We start from the raw sequence: 22,513 nt of genomic DNA on the forward strand, positions 1-22,513 counted from the left end.
AATGTGCGCAAGAACTTCTTTACAGTGAGGGTGACGGAGCACTGGAACAGGCTGCCCAGGGAGGTGGTGGAGTCTCCTTCTCTGGAGATATTCAAGACTCGCCTGGACGCCTACCTGTGCGACGTGGTGTAGGGAGCCTGCTTTGGCAGGGGGGTTGGACTCGATGATCTCTAGAGGTCCCTTCCAACCCCTATAATTCTGTGATTCTGTGATTCTGTGATTCTGTGAAGAGCGGGGAGAGAGACACCTGGTAATCAGATCCTATTCCAGTGGCAAGAGGGAATAGAAAGAGCGCTTGAGAATTTGCTACAGAAATAATGGGGAGGGAACATTAATAATGTTCTCCACAGAAATTGCATGGAATTAATTAGTCATCGGTCTCTAACTATGGAGAGTAATGGCAAAAACATGGCAACAGCAACAAAACAACAGGCAAATACAAACATAAACCAACAACAAAACAATAACAGCAGCAGCAACAAAACTAGGTGCACAAACTAAGTGGGTTCATGTTTCACTTTCTAACTGAGACATTCAGTTGTTCACTCCTGGTCAAAGTCTGTTTCTTTAGAAAAAGAGGATCTGCAGTGGGGAGTGTGAGCATCTGAAAGTAGCAAAAGATCTGAGAGCATCAAAAAGCTGCACTAAATTGCCTGTCTCAAGAAATAAATGTATATCAGAAATATGGCCTGCATGTTATTTTTAGTGGTTGTGAAAATGTAATATTTAGTATATATAGCATTTATATAACTATCTATAAAGAGAGATATTTTGTTTTATTCTGAACATTCTTGGTTTCCATGTTGGTTTTTGCAGTGCAATCTTGTATACCTCTTTGGCATGCCTCAGTAAATCAAGTTTGAAGATAGCTGCATTGTAGATGGGAGATTTGGCTGACTGTTGTGGTACTGTATTATGTTTGCAGGATGCCAAGCGACTGTAAGAAGTTACAGTACCTTTTACCACAAGAGTGAGCTAGTGATCATAGAGTCAGAATTGTTTGAATGGGAAGGGACCCTTAAAGGTCATCTTGTCCAATTCCCCTACACTAAGCAATGACATTTACAGTTAAATCAGGCTGCTCAGAGCTCTGTCTGACCTGACTTTGAATGTCTCCAAGGATGAGGCATCTACCACTGTTCTGGGCAACCTGTTCCAGTGTTTCACTACCCTTAATATAAAAAACTTTTTTCTAATATCCAGTCTAAATCTCCACCTTTTTAGTTTGAAACCATTTCCCCTTGTCCTATCACATTAGAATCCTGCTTAAAGAGTCTATCCCCTTCTTCCTTATAGTCCCTTGTTAGATACTTAAAGGTGCATATCAGGTCTCTCCGGAGGGTTCTCTTTTCTAGGCTGAACAGCCCTAGTTCTCTCAGCCTGGCTTTGTAAGGAAGTGTTCCATTCCTTGGATCATTTCTGTGGCCCTCCTCTGGGTGCATTCCAACTGGTCTGCATATCTCCTGTACTGAGGACTCCACATCTGGATGCAGTTTTCCAGGTGAGATCTCATCAGCACAGAGGGGCAGGATCACTTCCTTTGACCTGCTGGCCACATTTCTTTTGACGCAGCTGATATGACTGGCTTTCTGAGCTGTGAGGGCACATTGCTGTGTCTTGTCCAGCTTGCTGTCCCCTGACACCCCCAACTCTTTTTTGGTAGGGCTGTGCTCTATCCTAACATCTCCCATCTTATATTGGTAGTGGAGGTAGCCACAGTTCATGCTCAAGCCTTGCATTTGGCTTTGCTAAAACTCATGTGTTTCTCCTGGGACCACTGCTTGAGCCTGTCTAGGTCTCTGAGTTTGGCATCCCAAACTACTACTACTGCACCACACAGCTTGGAATCATCTGCAAACTTGTTGAGGGTGCATTTGATGTCACTGTTGATGTCACTGATGAAGATACTGGAGAAGATTAGTCCTAGTATAGACCCCTGAGGGTCACTTGTCTCTATCATGTGTCACCAATCTCTCTCCAGACATTGAGCCATTGACCTCTACCCTGTTGGCATGATCTTGCAGCCAGTTCTAGTAATCAGTATAATTTCAGATGTTTGTGTTAAACACAGAGATGAGCTATGTAAGTAATCTAACATATACAGCTGTTTATAGGTTGTCTGCCAGTAAACACATTGTCATACTTTTCATTATTCATATAGAATTCAACCAAAGCAAATACAAGTAACTAGTAGTATATTTACATTGCTAAATTCTAGAGTAGTTTATAAATCCATTTGCTTCAAACTCTAAAAGCATGAAAAGATGGCATATCTTCAGAAAGCGGAGTACAAGTTCCACTTTTTATTTAAAAAAAAAAAAAAAAAAAGTAGAAGTTCCTTTACTTGGACTCTCTGAATGCAATATTTCAAAGGACATGACATTAAACCTTACAAGTCTTTAAGACACAAGTGTGACAACATTGTTTTTCCAGGAAAAAGTCTCTCAGTCTATTGAGCATGCTGTCTGTGAAATGGGACCTTTTTATTTCTAAATCCCCATGCAGTTCTTCGTAATCCTCATAAAACTTTTCTCGGATCACCTTCATAAAATCATCTTCATTAAGAGGAAATTACCTAAAGATTGTAATTCGTTCTCCATGGTGTGGTATGCTGCCTATAAGATGTGAGACATTTATGGTCTTGTGAACAACTTGGATTAGTGTTTGCTGTAACTTCGTCAGCATGAGCTGCTGTTAAGACTGGCCCTGAAACACCCAGCTCTTTGCTCTCATAGAGCTGTGCCAGACAGCACAGCAGGTACTTCTCACCTTATGAATTCAGCTTCTTTTCTGCTTATGCAGACTATATACTCAAGCGGTGTGATTTCTCAGAACACATTAGTTCTAAGCTATTTGCTTTTCAAGCTGTATCCCTGTTGCACTTGGTCAGATAATTTGTGAGGCTGTATAAATGCATTAATTTTGATTATTGTGGAAGACAGGAGTATTCCCTTGCAGATACAAAGGTTGGTTTCTGACAGTCATACCACTAAAACTTCAAAGTTATCTTCCCTTGATTGCTGACATCTTGCCAGGAGACCTCAATTCTAGAGATGTAAGCTGGCTACTTGCAGAACTGAAGGAAAATCTTTGTCATATTTACCCAGTGTCTGCACTTGAAGACATACTTCATATGGATTTAAGGCATAGGATGAGTATTTTGCACAGTTCTCATTATTAGGCTTTATTGATTAGTGAAATAAGAAGTAACAGTTTATGGACCAGAGCTGGGGCAGGGTGCACAGCATGTTCTTAAACTGTGTCAGGAGTTTTATTGCTTGTGACTGGAAGTTCCCAGGAGAGCCGCCCTTGGGTGGTGAATGTAGATACACAGCAGCAAACAAATCAGACAACACATGCACAGAGCTGCAAGAGATGGGAGAGCAGCAGGCTCCTGAGTGAAACAGAAGTCTCCTAGTTTGTCACTGCTGGCCTTTTTTAAAATATTTCTTGGAGATAAAATAATATGATAAAGATTATCGTTTACCGAAGAGTTATTTGACCTATACATTTTAATCCTGCATTGCTTTTGAATTTTGTGTCTGAATGGGCAAAAAGTGTTCAAGCAGAGGCGGGGCAGGAAGCATAAATAACAACATAGTTAGAATGCTATTTCTCTAATGGACTGAAATTTAAGAAAGAAGCCTACAGAAAGTGGAAAAAAATGGTGAATTGCAGCGATGTAAAGGATAAGGAAGAGTTCTTTCGAGTTACTTACTAAAGGGAGGAATAAGCAAAGAGTTCCTTCCACTGTAAGTGAAAAGGGAATGATGGCAACAAGAAAAAGGAAAAAGACCCACGTACCCTAGTTTGTACCTTCCAGTACTGTGTCTATTTTTAGTCCATGTGAACTTTGTTCCTATGAGTGCAGCTTATATTGAGCTTATACATACATGGTTAGGAGTGACACAGCTTTGAAAGAACACAGATTCCAAATAAAACAGTTTTTTCTGGCAGGTACAGAAGGGGACCTGTATTCTTGTACTTGTTTTCACAGAAGTTAGAGGTAGCAGAGGTTTGTTGTGTGCTCATCCACCCTTTCTGTGATTGCTCCCAGATGAGCATGTAGTTCAGAAAACAGTGCATTTAGCTTGGAAATTTCTGCAGGTAATTGTGGTCTTTTCCTCCTCCGATAACAGAATATTATATTAGGTCTAGGGAGTGATACTATTTACTCATTATTACTCATCTCTTTTATCTTCATTTTAGCTTCTGAATATTTCATTTTTGTTTTTGCATTTCATATGAACGAGGACCGGCTCATCTGTGTCAAAGATGGCTTTTGTTAACTAATTGCTGATCAAAGGCATTCAGTCCCACTGTCATAGAGACTGACTTGAAAAACGAATGCAGTTATATTTTTGTCATTTCTCAGGTTATTGCTAAAGTAATTACATTACATGAATATGTGGTGATTGGTTAAATAAGGCAAAAGATAATGATAAGAGTAACTGTTCAGTCTCTTTCTGTACTTCACATTGCCTTCTGAGCAAACCGAGCCCCTACTGTGAGGGCATGTTCACCTTGCTTCTCACATTTCCTTGCCAGTTGTATGGGTGATACAGTTCATGTGAACGGCCTCTCTTGTGTTATTTTGAGAGGGGTAGTGAAAAGAATAGGACAAGTGTTAAGGTCTCTTTTCCTTAGTGTTGACCTGTACTACCTGTACCTGCCAGATTCGGTGTAGACAACAGTGAGCAGGATGTGAAGATTTATATTTCTGCTCCATGCCACCCCACAGATTTCATTTAAGGCTTGATTGCAAGACACGGGAAGTCTTTTTTCAGTATCTTATTTAGATAGACTGTTATAAAGCAGACACATCAAAATACCTGTTGGCACACAATCTTTCCTAAAATTTCTCAAAGCAGCTCATTATATTTTCAAGTCTTTTTAAAATAAAGTTTTGTTTCTACTTTCAACTCAAACTTGGAAGCCTAATACATAAACTTTTAATGTTTGTATTTATATATATATTTCTTTTTGGCATGACTATTAGAGCATTCGATCTCATGAAAATGATTCACCAAGAGCTCAGCTGTTGGGTTTCTAAATTTGAGAGTGGGGAGGAGGAAACCCAACCACCTATAAAATAGAATTTTTGGAAATCTGCTTTGTCAAAATAGGAAGAATAAGAAAACTTTCATTTAATGTATTTTTTCCCCTTGTGAACGCCTGCCTTCATTGGGAATGCCTTAAATAGTAGTGCTTGGTGTGCATCTTTTCCTAAAGCCTTCTTATTAGCAGCACACTGGTTGAATTAAGTCCCAAGCAAAGTGATGCACAGCTATTTTAAGGATTTTAGAAACAAAGCGTGATGGTTGAATTTTCCTCACTTGTGTCAGCAGACACAGATCTGTGTTGAACAAGTTTCTTATTTCTGGGTTATGAGGCATATTGTGGGAATCAAGGGATGTTCCAGGACAGAGGAGATTGTGGCAAAGAGCAGCTTTGCTCTCACCAGTCCATTTGCATGTATTCTTGTAGAGGATTCCTTACATGTGGTGGTGAAACTGGAGTTGCTCCTTCTTTTCTCCAATTTATGTGGCAGCTGAGCAGCACAAGAATAGGATCCACAACCGCTTTACGAGCAGCTATTTCTGATCTGTACTGAGTGGTAGGAAGATTGCAGAAAGCCTTCCTGAAATGGTTCCAGGTGTCTTTACTGAACATAAGACGTAAGTCTAATATCATGCTTTGCATTTTTCTTGGCACCTCAACTCTTTGTTTTTTCTCCTCTCTGTTACTAACTTCATTACATCTTTCTTTGTGCTTTGGAAGCTTTGTTCTCAAGTATGTGAGTTAGGACTTTCCACCTCCCACTGCGATTTTATCACTTTCTAGTAATTTGCATGCAATGCCATCGTGTTATTTTATTATTTTTTTAGCCATCGGATATAAAGCTGCTTCATTATGCACACCATAGTTTGTATATGATTTGAGATCTCTTCAGTACACTTTCTCAGTGACTCAGTCCTTGACAACACATGCAGTGGATTCCCAGGTGAAGTGTAATATCCAGACCATTTAGAGCTCTGCTCTTCTCTCTACTCTGTATTTCTGTGATAGCTAGTGAGCAATCCCACAGCAGGGTAGGGGCCTTGCTGTCCAGAGTCCAGTCTCACAGTACAAGGATAGGGTAGAAAAGCAAGGATAGCAGGGACAGATCCAAGTCCAATCACGTGCACAGATAAGACAATATCTGGATGATAAGGTAGTCCTAGGCTGAGCAAGGAGGTCAGTCTGTAGGTCAGGATTAGGATCAGGTCCACAGTGAGAATACAGGGCAAGCCAGGAAGCCAATCTGCTGATTGAAGTCTGGATTTAGAGCTAAAACTCATGTTCAAGCACTGTGTAAACAGATGAAAGAAAATAGCTACAAATGCATCTCAGAATTACAGTCCACTCTGAACTATTAATGTATCTCTGGAATAAATAGATAATACAATTTCTGTTTTTCATCTCTGGCTGCCCTGAAGACATTCACAGGAGAGAAAGAGAGAATCAGATTTCTTTTTTTAAACAAATTAAGTAAGGGCAAGCTATCTCTGTACCTGTCATTTCCGTGCAGCACTATTTGGCAGGTGACTCTCAGATGTTTTTGAAGGGATTATAGAAAGGGTCAGTGCATGGCTAAAACACGTTTGTTCTTGCATTGCATACTTAGTGAATTTTTCAGTGTTAAAAATGGCCGAATCTTAAAAAGTTGGCTATTCCTGTTTGGTTTTATAGAATTGGTTTCTATTATAAATTCAGAGCAGTGGAAGTCATAAGACTGTTTTTCATGTGGTTGTTTTTTTTTTTTTGAGTCTGAACATGAAAGAACAGAACAACGCCTTCTTTTCCTTTATTTTCCATTTTCTATTTCTAACTCTTTAATATTGGAGTGGGAGGAACAGTTATGAGACTCTGAAGAGGCAATTGGTGGTGTGAGATTTCTGTACGACAGTAATTCATCAGTGCGGGATTATGCAAGAGCTGAGAGCTGAGTGTTAACCTGCTAGCAAAACTTTCTCTTTTTGAGGACATCATGTTTGTCTTTGAGAGAAAAAGTAGTTCAGGATGAAGTTAGGTAAACTTAGCCTTGTATTCTCTGTAGTGTCACCCCTGTACCTACCATGATTTACTTACAGGTGCAGTCCCACAGCAGTATAACTGGATCAAAGTCCAGACTGCAGTTGTCAGACTCTTTCCAGCAGCTCTCTGGATGTGTGTTTTAGCCCTCTCCTGCAGCTGATGCAAGTGCTCATGCCAGTCACCTCTCAGCCAGACCAGGACAATGTGGGTTTTATTTTTTTTCCAAGTTAGTTATTTACCTAAATAACTTCCCTCAGTTGTTTCACGTGAACCACTAAGCAGGCATAAAAGAAGTGACAGGAACACGTGGGAAGGAAGATAAGGGAAGAAAGGGTAATACCTCACCCACTCATAATATAGAGTAGCTAGAGCTGATAAGAGATCCCATGCTATACACACACAGTCTGCAGCCATGGATGACTGATGGGGATTTGAAGAACAATATTCCTGTTTGCTCTTGTTCTTAGTTTTCTTCTGAGGAAAAAAAAAAATTAGTCTTGTATTCAGGGATTTATACTGAGGTGAAAGTAGAGCAAAGAAAGCTCTGAGAATTCATGGAATTGAAATTAACCTTCGATCCAACTGTGAAAAAAAAATAATAATGATTTTGAAAATTTGTGTACTGAAAGAGAAACTGGAACAGACTGCTTTGGGTAACAACAAGACAGCTTCAGAGATAATATCTTTAAGGATTTGCTCTAAGTACTGTGAGTTCTGGAGTAGCACATCCATGATTCATTTAATTCGGTCAGGTTTCTAGAAGTGAGTCAGATTATGATTCAATTATTTTCAGCACAAACAGCCCCTGAAGTGTCACCATCAGAATTACCTGCAGAAATACTTAGCAGCTGATGCTGATGTTTTCCTAAGATCTGAGCCACAACTTCAACCGTGGCTACAACTGTAACCCATTCCTCTGACACACCTTGAATCTATCCAAAGCTGTTCCTGGTGCCCACATGCCCTTTAGTTGAGAAGAGAGCTTTCTGAAACAGTCTGTAGATGCGAAGTGGGGAGGATTCTACTGTGTAAAGGCTTCAGAGAAAATCTTCAGCTGTAAGAATGGTAGTAGAAATAAAAGAGAATCAATTATTCCCTACTGTATTATGACTTGAAAGAAATTCAGTCTTTCTAAAAGTAGAACACAAGGAGTGAGAAAAGGGGTGGAAAAGAAACCTTTGTGATATAATCTTCCAGACTCACAGCTGGAGAGACCTGAAAGAATCTGAAAGAATAAAATAAGAGGCCTTTCAGAAAATTCAGATAGTCTGGAGATTGCCTTAAATGCTTTTTAAACTCACCTGTGAAAGAAACAAAGTCACTACAAAGTCTGAATATGCTTTTCTGATGTTCTTTAGCCTGGAAGGACATTTAAGAAGAAAAGTTAAGCCATTTTTAGTGGGTATTGGGCAGGGGGCTTTCAGAATTTCTCTGTCATGCAGTGCTGAATTGTCCAATGTATCTGGAGTACATTCTGGGAGGATGCAGAAGAGAGAGGTCCCAGGTTAATTCACGGCAGGGTTTCATGCAAATGCTTCATGTTCTGACAATTTTTAATATGTTTGTTTTTGTAAGAAGTTAAAAGTTTTCAAAATACAGGTTTGGCCTTAGCTCTATAAAACAAAACAAGCAATTCTGTTTTCGTTCTTTTTCACCTTGTAATAAAGTGGAGCCTAAACTGAAAACAGTGGATGTATGGGAGAATATCAGAGAGATGCTGTAGATGCTCAGCATGGTCCTAACCAGCCAGTATGGCCACTTGTCAGAGATGGGGTACTGAGCTGGTTGGACTTTCCATCTCAGTGTTCCTATCATTGCAGGTCACAAAGTTCCCAAGTTCTTTCACATGAATCTGGTGGCCCAAAGGAGGCTTTCAGTGTCATTTTACTAAGTCTGATCACAGTAGCCATAAACACATTGCATATAGCCAAACCTCAGTGTATTGTGTTTCACCAACAGGAGATTTTTTAGATGAGCTCACAGGCAGGAGATGCAATCTGACCACCAAGGGTTTCCTCAGCTCCGTAGAAGAATGAGGAAGTGCTGTGCCCACAGCTGTGAGCCAGACAGTCCACTGGCACTGACCTCAGCAGTCTTTCTTCTTTTCCCTTTTGGGGGTTCAGATTATTGGGAAGTTCCTGTGGTTGGCAGTTCCTGCTTGTGGACAAAAAGTTCATGAAGCTTTGGGATTTGAACTGCTAGTGAACCCTCTTCAGTTCAAAAGTTGCAGGTTGGATTTTCCCCACTTAGATACTAACAGATGCTTTAGTAAAGTCAAGCACAACTGGCAAACAAATCACTGGACTCTTTTGGTGCCTGAATTGCAGCCATTGCCTACTAATTAGTTGTGGTAAACAAAGGGATAGGGATAAACACGAGACATTTGATGTTACTTGTGCAGCAAAAAAATTCTGTGTGTAGGCAATGTCAGTGCCATGGGCACAATGAACAGCTGTGAGACAAAACCGTAAGTGTCTGAACCATGGTATTGCTAGAAGAATCTGTGAGAGTGGATCCTCTTTGGAGTGCAGGGTAACTGTACTTCTTCAGCAGATGTCTTGGCTCAAAAGTGAATTTTGAACTGTAAATTCAGAAGTCACTGTCCTTGCCTTCTGCACTTGCTGCTGTTTCACATATTGAACCATGCAGTTGAGGGAGAGGTTAGCATGGGCTGATTTGTCAAATTTTGCATATTCCCCTCAATTTTGGTCATGGGCAAAGGTTTGTGAGTACATAGATTTTGTATTACCTTCATTGGGTGTAATGCTGGAGCTTTTACTTCAAACTCACCTGAATGGTTAAGTTAAAAAAAACCAACAGAACAACACAAACAGCTTTCACTGAGCTTCATGTCACAACCCTCATTTTGCAAGACAGACTTGATGGGATTTTTGTCTCCATTTAGGTGACATTTCTGAAATTATAGTTTATGGTCTGGTTCTTGGATGGCCAGGGAAGGTAGCTTTCTGTCATGTCTTCCAAGGCCACGCAGTTCCACCACAGCTCTGTGTACAGGCTGAGTCATGATGATTCAGTACAGAAACCCTTTTGGAGGAGAGTTTAAAAATATACTTTTGTGGTTTCTCTAATAAAAGGTTTCTAAAAGAAGAGGCATTTTAGCCTTGGCAGCCAAAGGCAATCAAGTTGAGGTTTCTATTTTAAAAAAATCTAGAATAGTATGTAGCATCAGTTAAATGCTCCCTCTCTTTGATGCCTAGAAATGCTATGGAATATTGAACAACTCTTTGCTTGATTGCACTCTGATTTGTTTCAAATGAGGCATGTTGTTCAAATAGTAATCTTGGATTACAAAAAATAGTTTTCCATTTTTTTCTTGTGTTTGAGCTCCAGGTGGACTGGTACAGTGAGCTCTGTGCATGTTCATCCCAAAAGCCTGGATGATTTATTTCATGAACACAGATATATCCTGTATATAAAAATGAGGGAAAATGTGGGAGGCTGTTTTCCTATTATTTTCAGGCTACCTGTGAAAAAATCTTGTTATAAATGTCATGAATACCTTATGCAAAGGTTGCTCTGCAAGTAATGCCTCCTGTTTTATCATCTTGGTCTGTGACATCAGAGGTGGATGTTGGTGATATGACAGTAGAGGCTGCCCCTTCCCACCAGTATTCAGTTACATTTTATTGCCATGTGACAGATGGCAGCAGAAGGACAATGTGACAAAATGGTGTCTGACATAGAAGTGCATATGAAGTAAAGGTATGTCACTGAATTCCTCCACGCGGCAAAAATTGTACCTACTGACATTCATTGCTACTTGCCAAGCATTTATGGAGGCCAGACAGTGGATGTGAGCACAGTGAGGTGGCGGATGGTGCATTTCAGCAGTGGTGCTCGTAACAGTGGGGCACCTTCACTGATGCATTTTTTTACTAGTGTGGCATGCAGGATCTTGTTTGTGGCTGGTTAAAATAGATAGCTTTGGTGGTGATTGTGTTGTAGAATGGTATTTCGTAGCTGAGAATTTGCTCTATCAAATAGTGTTGTTCTCTTTGTATAGTATTTTCCATGGAAATAAATAGGAGGCATTACTTTACGTAATATAATCAGAGTTATTTTGACCTTTTATAGCATTTCTACTTGGTGAGAAAATATTGTGATTATTATCTTTAAAAATGATGATCATATCCTAAGGGACAAAATGCAAGTTAACAAGTTGAATACATTTCATAATACATGATAGGAATATTTTGTGTGCTATTAAACTACTGGCACATTTTTAGAGGGAGAAAAAGAGAGTATATGGTTTTTCTTAAGTATATGAGCATTTAATGTTTTTGTTTGTCTTTTTACTTATCTCTCTCCAGAAGGATCTGCCTTCCTTGCTTTTCTTATTTGTTTTTATTGTTCTCAATTACATCAAGGAGGTTATGTTGGTTAGATAGGTGTAAAAAATTGTTTGATGTTGTTTCCCCCCCCACCACCAAAGTTTGTAAGTTTGCTGAAGTTGTAAGTGGATTCAGTGGAGTTGCAAATAGGTTATTAAATTGGAAGGTTTAGGAGCTCTCACAAACTTTTTTAATTCTCAGTTTTCTTGAAGAGTCCTTTGGTTTAATCTCTTTCCCACTGGATTACAGCGGGCATGTGTGCAGGTTGTCCCTTATGCACTCCCTACCTTTGCAGCTGTGTCAAGTTTAACAGTAACATATGGGCATCAGTCTACTTGTTGCTAATAAAACACATGGTCTGATGGTCTGATATCCTTCATATCAGTTTAATAACATTTTATTGTCAGTGTGATTACACTCAAGGTGATAGAAATGGTTAAGTAATGAGTGTGATGAGGTTGTTCTTTCAAAGTAGACTAGTGTAGTGTATTACCTGTATCTGTGTTAGTGCTACCTTTGCTTTGGACCTCCTGTCTTTATTTTATAACAACTTCTGGCTAAGCATGAAAGCAGGCTTTTTAGGTATGCAGTCTGGTAATGTATGCATCATCATCATCTACTCTGTATACCAAAAGTAGCATTTAGATTTGAGGCTTCTAAGGAAAATTGACTTAACCTTTCAACATTTCTATTAAAAACATCCCACTTTACACCCTCCCAAGGAGGGAAACTGTATGAAGAGGAATCATCAGCCTTTTGGTAACAGAGATTTGGATACCTCTCTTCTGAGAATGTTCAAAGCTTTCATACAGAGGACAGAACACAGCAACGCAGTTATGATATGAGGAGATGCTCTCATGAATTAATTGCTGTACTTTTTAACTGTTTTCCAGGTCTTCCCATTATTCTATGGGCAGTCGAGCATTTTCCCATGACAGTATTTTTATACCTGATGGGAGGACAGAGAGCGAACAGGCCATCCAAGCAATGTCACAGGAGAACGTTTTAGGAAAAGTCAAAACTCTTCAGGTAAGAAATTGCAAGTGGGAAAAATATTTAAAATGTGGTGGAAAATGGCTTCTGGAGCTGCAGAATATATTAAGTGTGAATAAAGGAGGTTTGCTTCCTGGGCCTGGGGGCTGTTTTTCAGCTGTGTAAATTATCTGGGCAAAAGCTGTGTTAACAGATTGGATAGTTTGCAGGAGGGCTGGGCTTTGGTTTTGAAAGGTACAGCGGTGGTGCTGCAAGCATGAAAATGCATGGGTGTATGAATCTTGTGGAATTCATATGAACTGAACTCATGGGATTGACATCACCTGACCCGGGGCTCAGGTGACAGCAAATGGCCCACAGAGTGAGAATTCTTTGCAAAGCTCATTTCAGTATCATTTTATATTTATTACATTTCTTCCACAATCTCTTTCTCCCTGTTCTTTGGGCAGTACTTTTGAAAGGTATATATGTGTAACTCTCCACAATAAGAAGTACATCAGTAAATACATACCCAATTCAGTTGTGTATTTGCTTTGAAAGAGCTTTGCATTACCTGCTTTCCCTTCCTTTCCAGAACTGTATCCCATTTCTGCTCTACCTAAGTTTTTGCTTTACTCTTTGTGTATCTGTAAGATTCAAAGCTTATGCTTATCTCTGTGCTTATCTAGACCTTGAAAGAGCTGTTCTTCAGGAGCACGTATCAGTTTATTGCTAAGAATTGCTGGCATGCTCTGTCCAATGCTGGTAAATTTTTAATGCTGTGTAGGTGCCACCACCCTGTAGGTGACTAGTAAAATACCAGTGATTTCTTTTACCTCCAAACTGCTAACTGGAGTCCAGCTTTTCCTGTGAGTTAAATAACAAGCAAAATTTCAGGATGTAATTGTTCCTGTACAGTGCTGTCAGCACCTGAATGGCATTGACTATGCTGACTACAGATAAACTTTGAAGTAGAAACCATGCTAGCACAGCTCCAGTTTCTCTGTGCTGTTTTTTCAGCTTAAATTTCCCTGTGTCATTTAGATTTAATGCATCCTACTTGCTAGGCTAGAAGTCATATTTAAAATGATTACTGGCTCTGGGCAAAGATAAGATGTGGGGTAGTTGGACCTGACTTGCAGAATGCTTTAGTGTCCTTTGTACACAAAAACCCATTGACTTTAGCAGGGAGCTGTGCCCTCCTTGCCTGTTGGACCTTGGCTTCAGTATGTTAGCTTTTCTCTTACTACCTTTTCTCTTTGAAGTTTAGCTCCTTCTGTATCCAAATACCCTACAGGTTCCCATAAAAATTATTGCCATCAATATTGTGAATGCCCATCCCTGGAAGTATTCAAGGCTTGGTTTAGAAAGCAGGACCTGATCTAATAGATGGCAACCCTTTCCAAAGCAGGGGTGTTGGAGATCTTTAAGGCCTATTCGAACCCAAGCCATTCTATGATTATACTTAAAGAAATGCTGTATTTGCTAACAGCCATCTTCATTAAGCAAACAGTAACTCAAGAAACTTAAAATAGTCATTTTCAAAAGCTACAGCAAGAATATCCAGTGATACACAGTTTTGTTTGTGAGAATTTTGAGTAAGCTTTTGGTTTTGGTGGTTACTGACATGTATTTTAGGGAGTGTATTGTTTTGGATGCCTCATTACAGAAGTGTGCTTACTGTATTTAAAATCAAAAGACAGCTGGTTCGTTCTTAGCATTTTAACATAGCTGCCACCCAGCCTGTAACAGCATCCTTGATTCAGCTTTTCCTTTCCACTGGTGATGGTGACATCCAGAGCAACCCATTCAAACAGAAAGGAAATGGATAAAAAATTGTAAATGACACTTTAAACTGTTTGCATCTTTATGCAGATGTTACACATCCATACAAATGTCCATGGATTTTCTCATAACACAAAATGAAGGCTCCTTATAATGAACTTGGGGCTACCTCTTACCTCTGTAAAACCTGCTGTTCAGGACACGACCATCCCTGTTACTGTAGCCATGACCTCCACAGCTGTTCCCTGAGTTTTAGGGATCATGCCAAAATCTCATTGCACGTTTTTAGGTGGACCTTAGAATTTGATCCAAGGTCTGACCAGTTATTCAGTCTGCCATTCCTTTCTGAAGGTTTTATGCAGTTTTCACTTCACAGCCCTTCACAGAATCACAGAATCACAGAATTATAGGGGTTGGAAGGGACCTCTAGAGATCATCGAGTCCAACCCCCCTGCCAAAGCAGGCTCCCTACACCACGTCGCACAGGTAGGCGTCCAGGCGGGTCTTGAATATCTCCAGAGAAGGAGACTCCACCACCTCCCTGGGCAGCCTGTTCCAGTGCTCCGTCACCCTCACCGTAAAGAAGTTCTTGCGCACATTCGTGCGGAACTTCCTATGCTGGAGTTTCAGCCCATTGCCCCTAGTCCTGTCCCCACGCACTACTGAAAAGAGACCAGCCTCGCCACTATAGCTCCCACACCCCAGGTATTTATAAACCTGGATCAAGTCCCCTCTCAGCCTTCTTTTCTCAAGGCTAAACAGACCCAGTTCCCTAAGTCTCTCCTCATAGGGGAGATGGTCCAGGCCCTTCACCATCTTTGTGGCCCTCCGCTGGACTCTTTCCAAGAGATCCCTGTCTTTTTTGTACTGGGGAGCCCAGAACTGGACACAGTATTCCAGATGAGGCCTCACCAGGGCAGAGAAGAGGGGGAGGATCACCTCCCTTGACCTGCTGGCTACGCTCTTTTTAATGCACCCCAGTATGCCATTGGCCTTTTTGGCTACAAGGGCACACTGCTGGCTCATGGCCAACCTGTCGTCCACCAGGACGCCCAGGTCCCTCCTTTTTTCTGATGTAGTATTCACAGCCATCAATCTGACATTCCAAGTCCCATCACTAAGCTGTATTCCTTGTTGCCAAGTCTACGTATCTCTTAAATACCTCCTGGAATGGAAATTCTACTGCTTCCCTGAGCAGCCCATTACAACACTTGATAAGAGCAAGATCAAGGTAGAGCAAGGAGTCAGTCATCTCTTATAAAGCACTTCCAGTTTCTTTTTGCATGGCAAGGTGCTCCTCAGTATGGCAGTGCTGCTAGAATTCAGAGTTCTGTGCTGACTCTGAACTTACTGTGCTCCAAGTGGAGACCGAAATCTCTACAGATTTTAACAATTTTCAGGAAATTGTGGGTGATGATACAGTAAACATTCATGCAAAACTTTAATATTTGTTGATGGAGGAAGCGTGCTGGCAAGCCCAATTAATAATATTATCAAAAAGGTTTTGAAATCAGGATAGAGACACAAGCAGTTTAATACTGATGATGCTGGATCCCATTCTGCTGACCACCAAAGTGTTTCCTTGCTCTCACCTGGCATTTCATCTGCCTTTGATCTGTTGATGAACTCACAAAAAGAGCTGTGTAATGATGCAGGTCTGATGCAGCTGCTTCAGTTTCTTACTGCAGAAATTCTTTCTTTTGGTTGTATGTTCAAGGTAAACTAGTTCTTTCTGGCAAAGCTCTCATTTATTTTTATTGATTTTCAGATTAGCAACATTTATCTTATCAGGCTTTCCATAAATGGATTTGGTCATGTTCTAAGGTTTTAGTGTGCGCTAGAATTTGAGCTGAGAAAAGCATGACTTCTTGTTAACCTCAGGTGGGCTTTGTGTATCCTGAAGCTGTTATTTCTGTGCTGGTTCAAGCCATGTATTATTGTAAAAGCAGTCATTTCTTTGTCCTTTGGGTCTGCCAAGATTTATCATTACCTAGTTTTTAAGACAGAGTGTGAAAGTCTTGCCTGAACCTACTTCAATCAAAAGACTGTTGGTACTCTTAATGCTGAACTCATTTAATTTATAATGGGCCAGTGCTTTAATTATGCAAGACTCTGAATGAGAACTAAGGAGTGGTCAAAGCCTAATTCCAGCAGTGTATCAGAGCAAGCCAGAAAGAGACTCTGGACGCATATAGACTTACCTTTCATAGGCTGGTAGGTTTTTTAATCCTTTCTTCTCCTATTTTGCAGCTGTGATTGTAGATCTTACTGATGATATCTGCCAGAAAAAAGTTAATTAAAGAGCAAAAGATGGTTTCTTTCAGACCCGCAGAAACTTTAGCATGCAAAATGGAAACCTGTTTTCAGTGTTAGTATCTTGGTGTGCCTATACCACTGTCTCCCCTTTGCTGTGAGAATACCATGGTGAGGCACTGCTCTACCCCTGCAAGCAGGAGGACAGCTCATACACTGCCTCTTGCCTTTGCTGAATATATTTCCGGCATCCCTCAGTCAGTGGCAGTAAGTTGCAAGAAATATTAACAGTTGAGTATGTCTCAGAGCTTACTGCATCTAGGAACTTCTGGTAAATGTTTTCAGTTTATGTGGGTGTGTGGTTTAAAACATCATTTATTACAGTGATTCATTACAATTAAAATGTCTTTTGGAGATCTGGGCTTCTTGATGAAATTCTAAGGAACCAAATTTTAAATTCAAATTTTACTGGCTTTTGTACTTATGAATGTCCTGGTAATATTTTTGTTGTTGTCAGACTGATTAGTTTTGGAAACCCTTTCTTTTAGTCATTAATGTACCATAGCTAATGATCAAGCCAGGGCTTCCCCTGCTCTGCACTGCACATGCGTATTCATCCGACAGGCTCCCCATTGCTCTCTGCATTTGCCTCAGCAAGGCTATAAAGCTGTTTGTTAAACCACAGAGCTATTATCTTTTAACTTCATGCTCTTCTTTTTATAGAACTGGGAGTGAGTTTTCACTAAATGATTGCCCAGCTTTATATTTTCTTAAATCGCTTCTTCCATGCCAATGTTTTCTAGTTCCAATGCATCCTATTTTTTTTTCCTTACATTTGAAAATTTCTACTTTATAAACGGGATTTATTGCTTTTTATGAATCATTCTAGCACTTCTGGGACACATCCCCTTATTCTCTCTTCCTGCTTTCTATTTATAAAAGCTCAAAAGCCAATTAAACATTCATAAAATTGCTGTTGACTCCAAAAGTGCTCAGACGCCACAAATCCTAGGAGTGTTTATGATGGTGTTTGTAGTGTGGGCTCACCCTGTTCTTATACATCCTTGAGTCATTTGATTCTTCTTTTTTTTTTTAATCATGAAAAACTGCAGGGCCAAGAGGGATTTCAGTGTTAAGGCTGTTTTTAGGGCATGTGTTATTGATGAGCTATTTCACAGTAACATACAACTAGAAAGTGTAATTTATTTATATAGGTGGGCAGACAGGCATGAAAAATAGGTATTTGAGTTGAAGGCAAAATATTACCAACAGTTCTTCTGAGAATTGTTTACAAAGGATCAGCCGGAATAATGCTCTGTATTTTAATGATTTAAAACTGAACAGAGAAAGTAGCTCTGTGGATCCGGGTTGGATTCACTCCAGATACAGAGCCATAAGAATGATGTGGTTTCAGGGGGCTGAATCCAACACGCATGCAGGCAGGCATGTACAAAGAAGAGGAGACAAATTTGAGTGAAAGAGGAGATGTGCAGCCTGTACAGGAGATGTTCATCTGGGCTCACTGCTGGTTAATATGGAAGGTTTGCTCTGTGGCATTTCCTATGTGAACACAAAGAATGCTTTGAAACTTGGAGCTTTTTAATTCACCACAGGTGCCAAGTAATGCAGAGCAATTCCACTTCAAAGTCTTATTTTTGAAGCTATTCATGTTAAGCTGGTATAAAGATGTCAGTTCAATAGTATCATGTTCTAGCAAATTATTTTGCATGAAGTAAAACTGGGTCTGTGTCGTGGTCATTGCTGTGGAAGATTTTAAAAATGGAACGAGTGCAGAAATATAATCTTTTTTCTAAGTTCTCAATATTTCTTTGGCTTTATTAACGAAATGCTTGATTTAGAACCGCAGTACAGAATATCTTAAATATAGCAGTGGGATTGTGACCCCAAGGCTGTGTTTTGCTAAGTACTGTACTGTACGCAACCATCTTGGAAGCGGACATCCTGCATGTTGTGGCATGTAAGGGCAGAGTGAAGTCATAGGGCCAAAACCACAACTCCTTCCAGTGAAGCCAGCTGGTGGGCACGAGTGAGCAAGAGGAGATGGGGGTGCAGATCCCCTTGGGAGGGAGCAGCCCCACTGTGCTTTGTTCCTGTTCCTGTAGAGGTGAGGTGGAAGCAGCTGTGGCTTCCCATGCACAGCTTTGCCCCATGCTGAATGGCACCTTGCTCACAGCCACCTGCTTTGGGTATGAACAGACGTGCTCAGGCACCACTTGAATCACTGAAAATGTGAGCATGAGGTAAGCTGCAGCCGGAGTTCATGTTCCAGCTTAGTGGTCCAATTCAGAAGCTTGTGTGTGTGGGCCCCTTGGCCGTTGTTTCATGATCAAGTGTGGCATGTTCTGTGATGTCTGTGCGAAATACCTGTCTGCAAACTGAGGGATGAAGAAACTGCGCTGGAATTGGTAAGGCTGGAAGCTGAAGGTACAGGCAGGAAACATTCAGCTGTTTCTATCTGACAATGAGACTTTAGTGCAGGAATGGTAATATCTGACTGCTAAATTAAAAGCCATTTATGCACAAACCAAAAGAGACCAGGTGCATTTAACTGAGATCAGTATTCATTTGTGGATATTTCTGCAGGGTATTTAAGCATCCTGTGCGTGACTGCACAATGGTGGAACAGCAAAATGTCACGCCTGCAGTTTCTAATGACTGGAATTGCAAATAATCCCTCCTTAGGCAACTGTCGCCCACGTGCTGTCAGCACGGGGTTTATAGATGTGTCCTGAAATATTTGTCAAAGAAAAACGTTTAAGAAATTCTAAGCAGATTCTTCTTTTCAGGGAAATGTGGACTCTTTTCAGTGCACCCGAAGCTTAAATAAATGCATCTCTCCATCTCTGGGTTGCGCTACCTGAATGTGTTCTTCCAAGTCAAGTTTTCATTCTGGGATGGTGCAGTTTTGGGGTTCCTATGATTGATCAGGTAGAAAATGTATTTGTATGAATTTGTAAGAAAATAATTGCAGTTTAGTTAGCGTATATGTACGTCTTCAGAAGAGAGTAAGGAACAGACTTTATGTCGTTTTTTGAAAGCCATCAGAATGAAATTGCTTAGTGGTAACAGTAAACAATCCGAGATTCAGATGTATGGTATTCAGCGTCAGTTTTGTAGATGAGTGTGCACTGAAGGCAATAGGCCATGAAAAGCTGTTAATGCGGTTTATTTAAGCTATTTTTTTTTAAAGTAAATAATTACAGAAAGATCATTTTGTCCTATAAGTAATGTGAGGGCTATTAGATTTTTTTATATCTTTAAACTGACTCATGCATGTTTGAACATAAAAATCTTTACAATTCAAAGTAATTTAAAAATCTGTGTATAGTTGAGAAATATAGAGGTTCTCCTATTTCCTGGAGATATCAGGAAAACGTAGTTTCAAGCCTTCATAGATACATGTATGCGTTTTTCCATTGCATCCTTGATGGCTATTAAAAAACCTCTTCTTTTTAAAGTTAATCCCAGTCAGCGCAATAGCTTCAATAACACTCCCACCGTATGCCGCACTCGCATTAGATCAAGAACTTGATCAGAAGATGGAGAGCGTAACAGACCTCCCCTTTCACCAAAAGAGTTTGCACCACACGTGTGTGTGTTCATGTTCTGCTGTGTAACAGATGCACAACTCTTTAGTTTTATGGGTAGTTACTTGAGTAAACCTGTCATTTCCAATTTCCTGCTTGGGAGAAGAACTGTTTCTCAAGAATATGACTTTAGGATGAAACACAGAGGAGACTCAATTTAGAAAACACACTGAATTAAGAAGCTGTCCTGAAGCTGCATTCCACTGGCATTGGAGGAGCTGTAGGAGCAGAGCACAATTACAGCCTTCACAGGGTTTGATCTGCCTGACTCCCACTTGCACAGTGGACACCTGCAACATTTCAAGTCAGAGAGCTATATTTGTAACAGAAATCTGGAAGGATTTTGTGGAACCCTCGCTGTTAGACAGCGGGTGCAATAACAGGAATCTTGAGTGGAAATAAACCTCCGCCATTCAAAACTGCTCACTTTTTCAACATGCTGTACTGAATGAATTGTGCTATTTTCCGTCAAAATTCATATGGGCATAAACTGTTCTAATTTAATCACTTGATAATGTTGAGTCTTTGCATGTATTTTTACCAGATTTCTGTATCAAACTATTAGATAATGTTTTGCAGTTAGTATAGGTAAATGTAGGCAAGAATGTTGTCCACTGAGCAATGATGAAAGGAAGGCTGATCTGACTTGACTCCTTTTAGAGGTCTACCCAGTGCTATTAAAGGATTTCTTCCCTTGCCAGCTGTTCACCTGAGCCATGTTCATGTTTCTGTGGTATAGGAAAAAGATACACTTGTTCTATGTGATACCTATTCTAATCTTCTGTATTTCTCAGTGAAACTCGTATTGGGGTCCATGTAGGAACCACATACTGGGCAGTTTGAATTTCTTGGGGATACATCTGGGTTGTGATCTTATTTCTTTGCTATGGTAAATCTTAGTAATTAATAAGCTTTATAAACAGTCATCATCTAGGACGTAGATTATGGAAAATTGCAAAATTCACAAAATTCACAGTAACTTTGCACACTGATCACCCCAAACCAGAACTTAGGCAGTGAATTCCTGTTCTTGGTCACTCTAGGGGGGAAATAGAAAAGGAGCCACCATGCTGCAGCAGCGAGAGCCTCAAGGTGGTATTTTTGTCTGGAGCCAGAAGCTGTCCTGAGTATTTGTGTGCTGCTTCCATGTGGAGAAGGGGAACATGTGGGATATTTGGGTTGTTTTGCTCATAATCTAAATACCTTTTTTTTTTTTTTTCTTTTTCCTCTTTTTGTTTTTCAGCAACAGTTGGCCAAGAATATAAAATTTGGGCAGCCTCCGCAAATGACAGTTTCTGGGAGGACAATGGGGGAGGCAAATGCTAGCGTAGAAGAAGATGTGTTTCTTGGTAGCCTCATGGAGATTGACTCTCAGCAGGACACGGCACTCTCAGAGAGCGGTAATAAAGTAAGCACTTTAAATTGATGTTTTTGTGGCTTTATAGTGATAATAAACCAGTAAAGTTCACCAGGGCATAACAGATGTCTCCAGTGAGGCTGAGCCAGGCTCAGCAGCTGCTGTACGTGGGTGGGATCGCACAGTTCATGCATCTTGGACTGGTGAGAAGTGTGTGCTCTTGGCTTCCTGAGTTAGATCCCATAGTCTTGCCAATCTGAGCGTCTGCTCTGAACCTCCAGCAAAGCATGTGTTACTCACAGGGGGTAGTCAGCAGACCGGATTTTTAACTGTGACAGAATATGTCTTGAAATCTGGTTTCCCCAGCACAGAAAGTTGTGCTCAGCATCTGTGGCAAAACTGAAAATCATTGCAAAATGAGAGAGGTGTGGAGACAAAATCCCCAAGATCTGTGATCCTGGAGTAAATACCCATATTCCTCATGGATGGGAACTGAAGACATACAAGGTGGTGAAACATTTGGAGAGTGGTTTGTAAACCCAAATGTGCAATGTAATTCTAATAATGATTCAGATTCTCTACAGAGACTTTGCAGGGTGCAGGTGTCTAGAAGGGGCTTGTTCTGACACTGAAGAAACACAGCAAGAGATGGAAGCTTTCTGCAAATTCTCTGCTGTGAGGCTCATTCTTGAAGTTGCTGTAATGACTGAAGGGAGCAGGGGGACACAGGGGCAGTCTTCTCTGCCTGAAGAAGGCTGACATTTTGCCAGGGTACACCTGTGGAAGACACACAGCAACCCCACCATGTACATGCAGTCCATAAAATCCTGGAGGGGAACCAGGGCAAGAGACTCAGCTCATGGGTGCTGAAGCCAGCGCTGGCTAAGTGGAAGGCAATGAATATCCTCTGCAGGTCATGTCTATGTTCAGTTAAATGTACGGAAGAGAGACTCATGGCTGAGGTGGCCCAGTCTTCATCTGTCTCAAGAGGTAGCATGGGTCTCTGTTACTGCTCGCTTCATGGCAGGAGCTGTTAGGGGGCTAGGCATTTGGGTGGGAACTCCACACTCACACCTATCCTCAGCAGTCTGGAAGACCAGAAATATAGG

The 22,513-nt window shown here is 40.6% G+C and overlaps 1 protein-coding gene across 6 annotated transcripts in view; it reads left to right on the forward strand.

The window, feature by feature from the left end:
• CRACD (capping protein inhibiting regulator of actin dynamics) overlaps positions 1-22,513 on the forward strand; it is a 109,740-nt gene that overhangs the window by 72,335 nt on the left and 14,892 nt on the right. For 5 of the 6 annotated variants that reach the window (XM_072336804.1, XM_072336808.1, XM_072336805.1 and 2 more), the window contains 2 exons: positions 12,323-12,458; positions 21,291-21,455. In XM_072336804.1, coding sequence (XP_072192905.1) covers positions 12,323-12,458; positions 21,291-21,455 — 301 coding nt within the window. The remainder of the gene's footprint in view (positions 1-12,322; positions 12,459-21,290; positions 21,456-22,513) is intronic. The other variant, XM_072336807.1, reaches the window with a different exon arrangement.

This window comes from Excalfactoria chinensis, chromosome 4 (assembly GCF_039878825.1).
Source record: "Excalfactoria chinensis isolate bCotChi1 chromosome 4, bCotChi1.hap2, whole genome shotgun sequence".
In the NCBI taxonomy this organism is placed as follows: Eukaryota; Metazoa; Chordata; class Aves; order Galliformes; family Phasianidae; genus Excalfactoria; species Excalfactoria chinensis.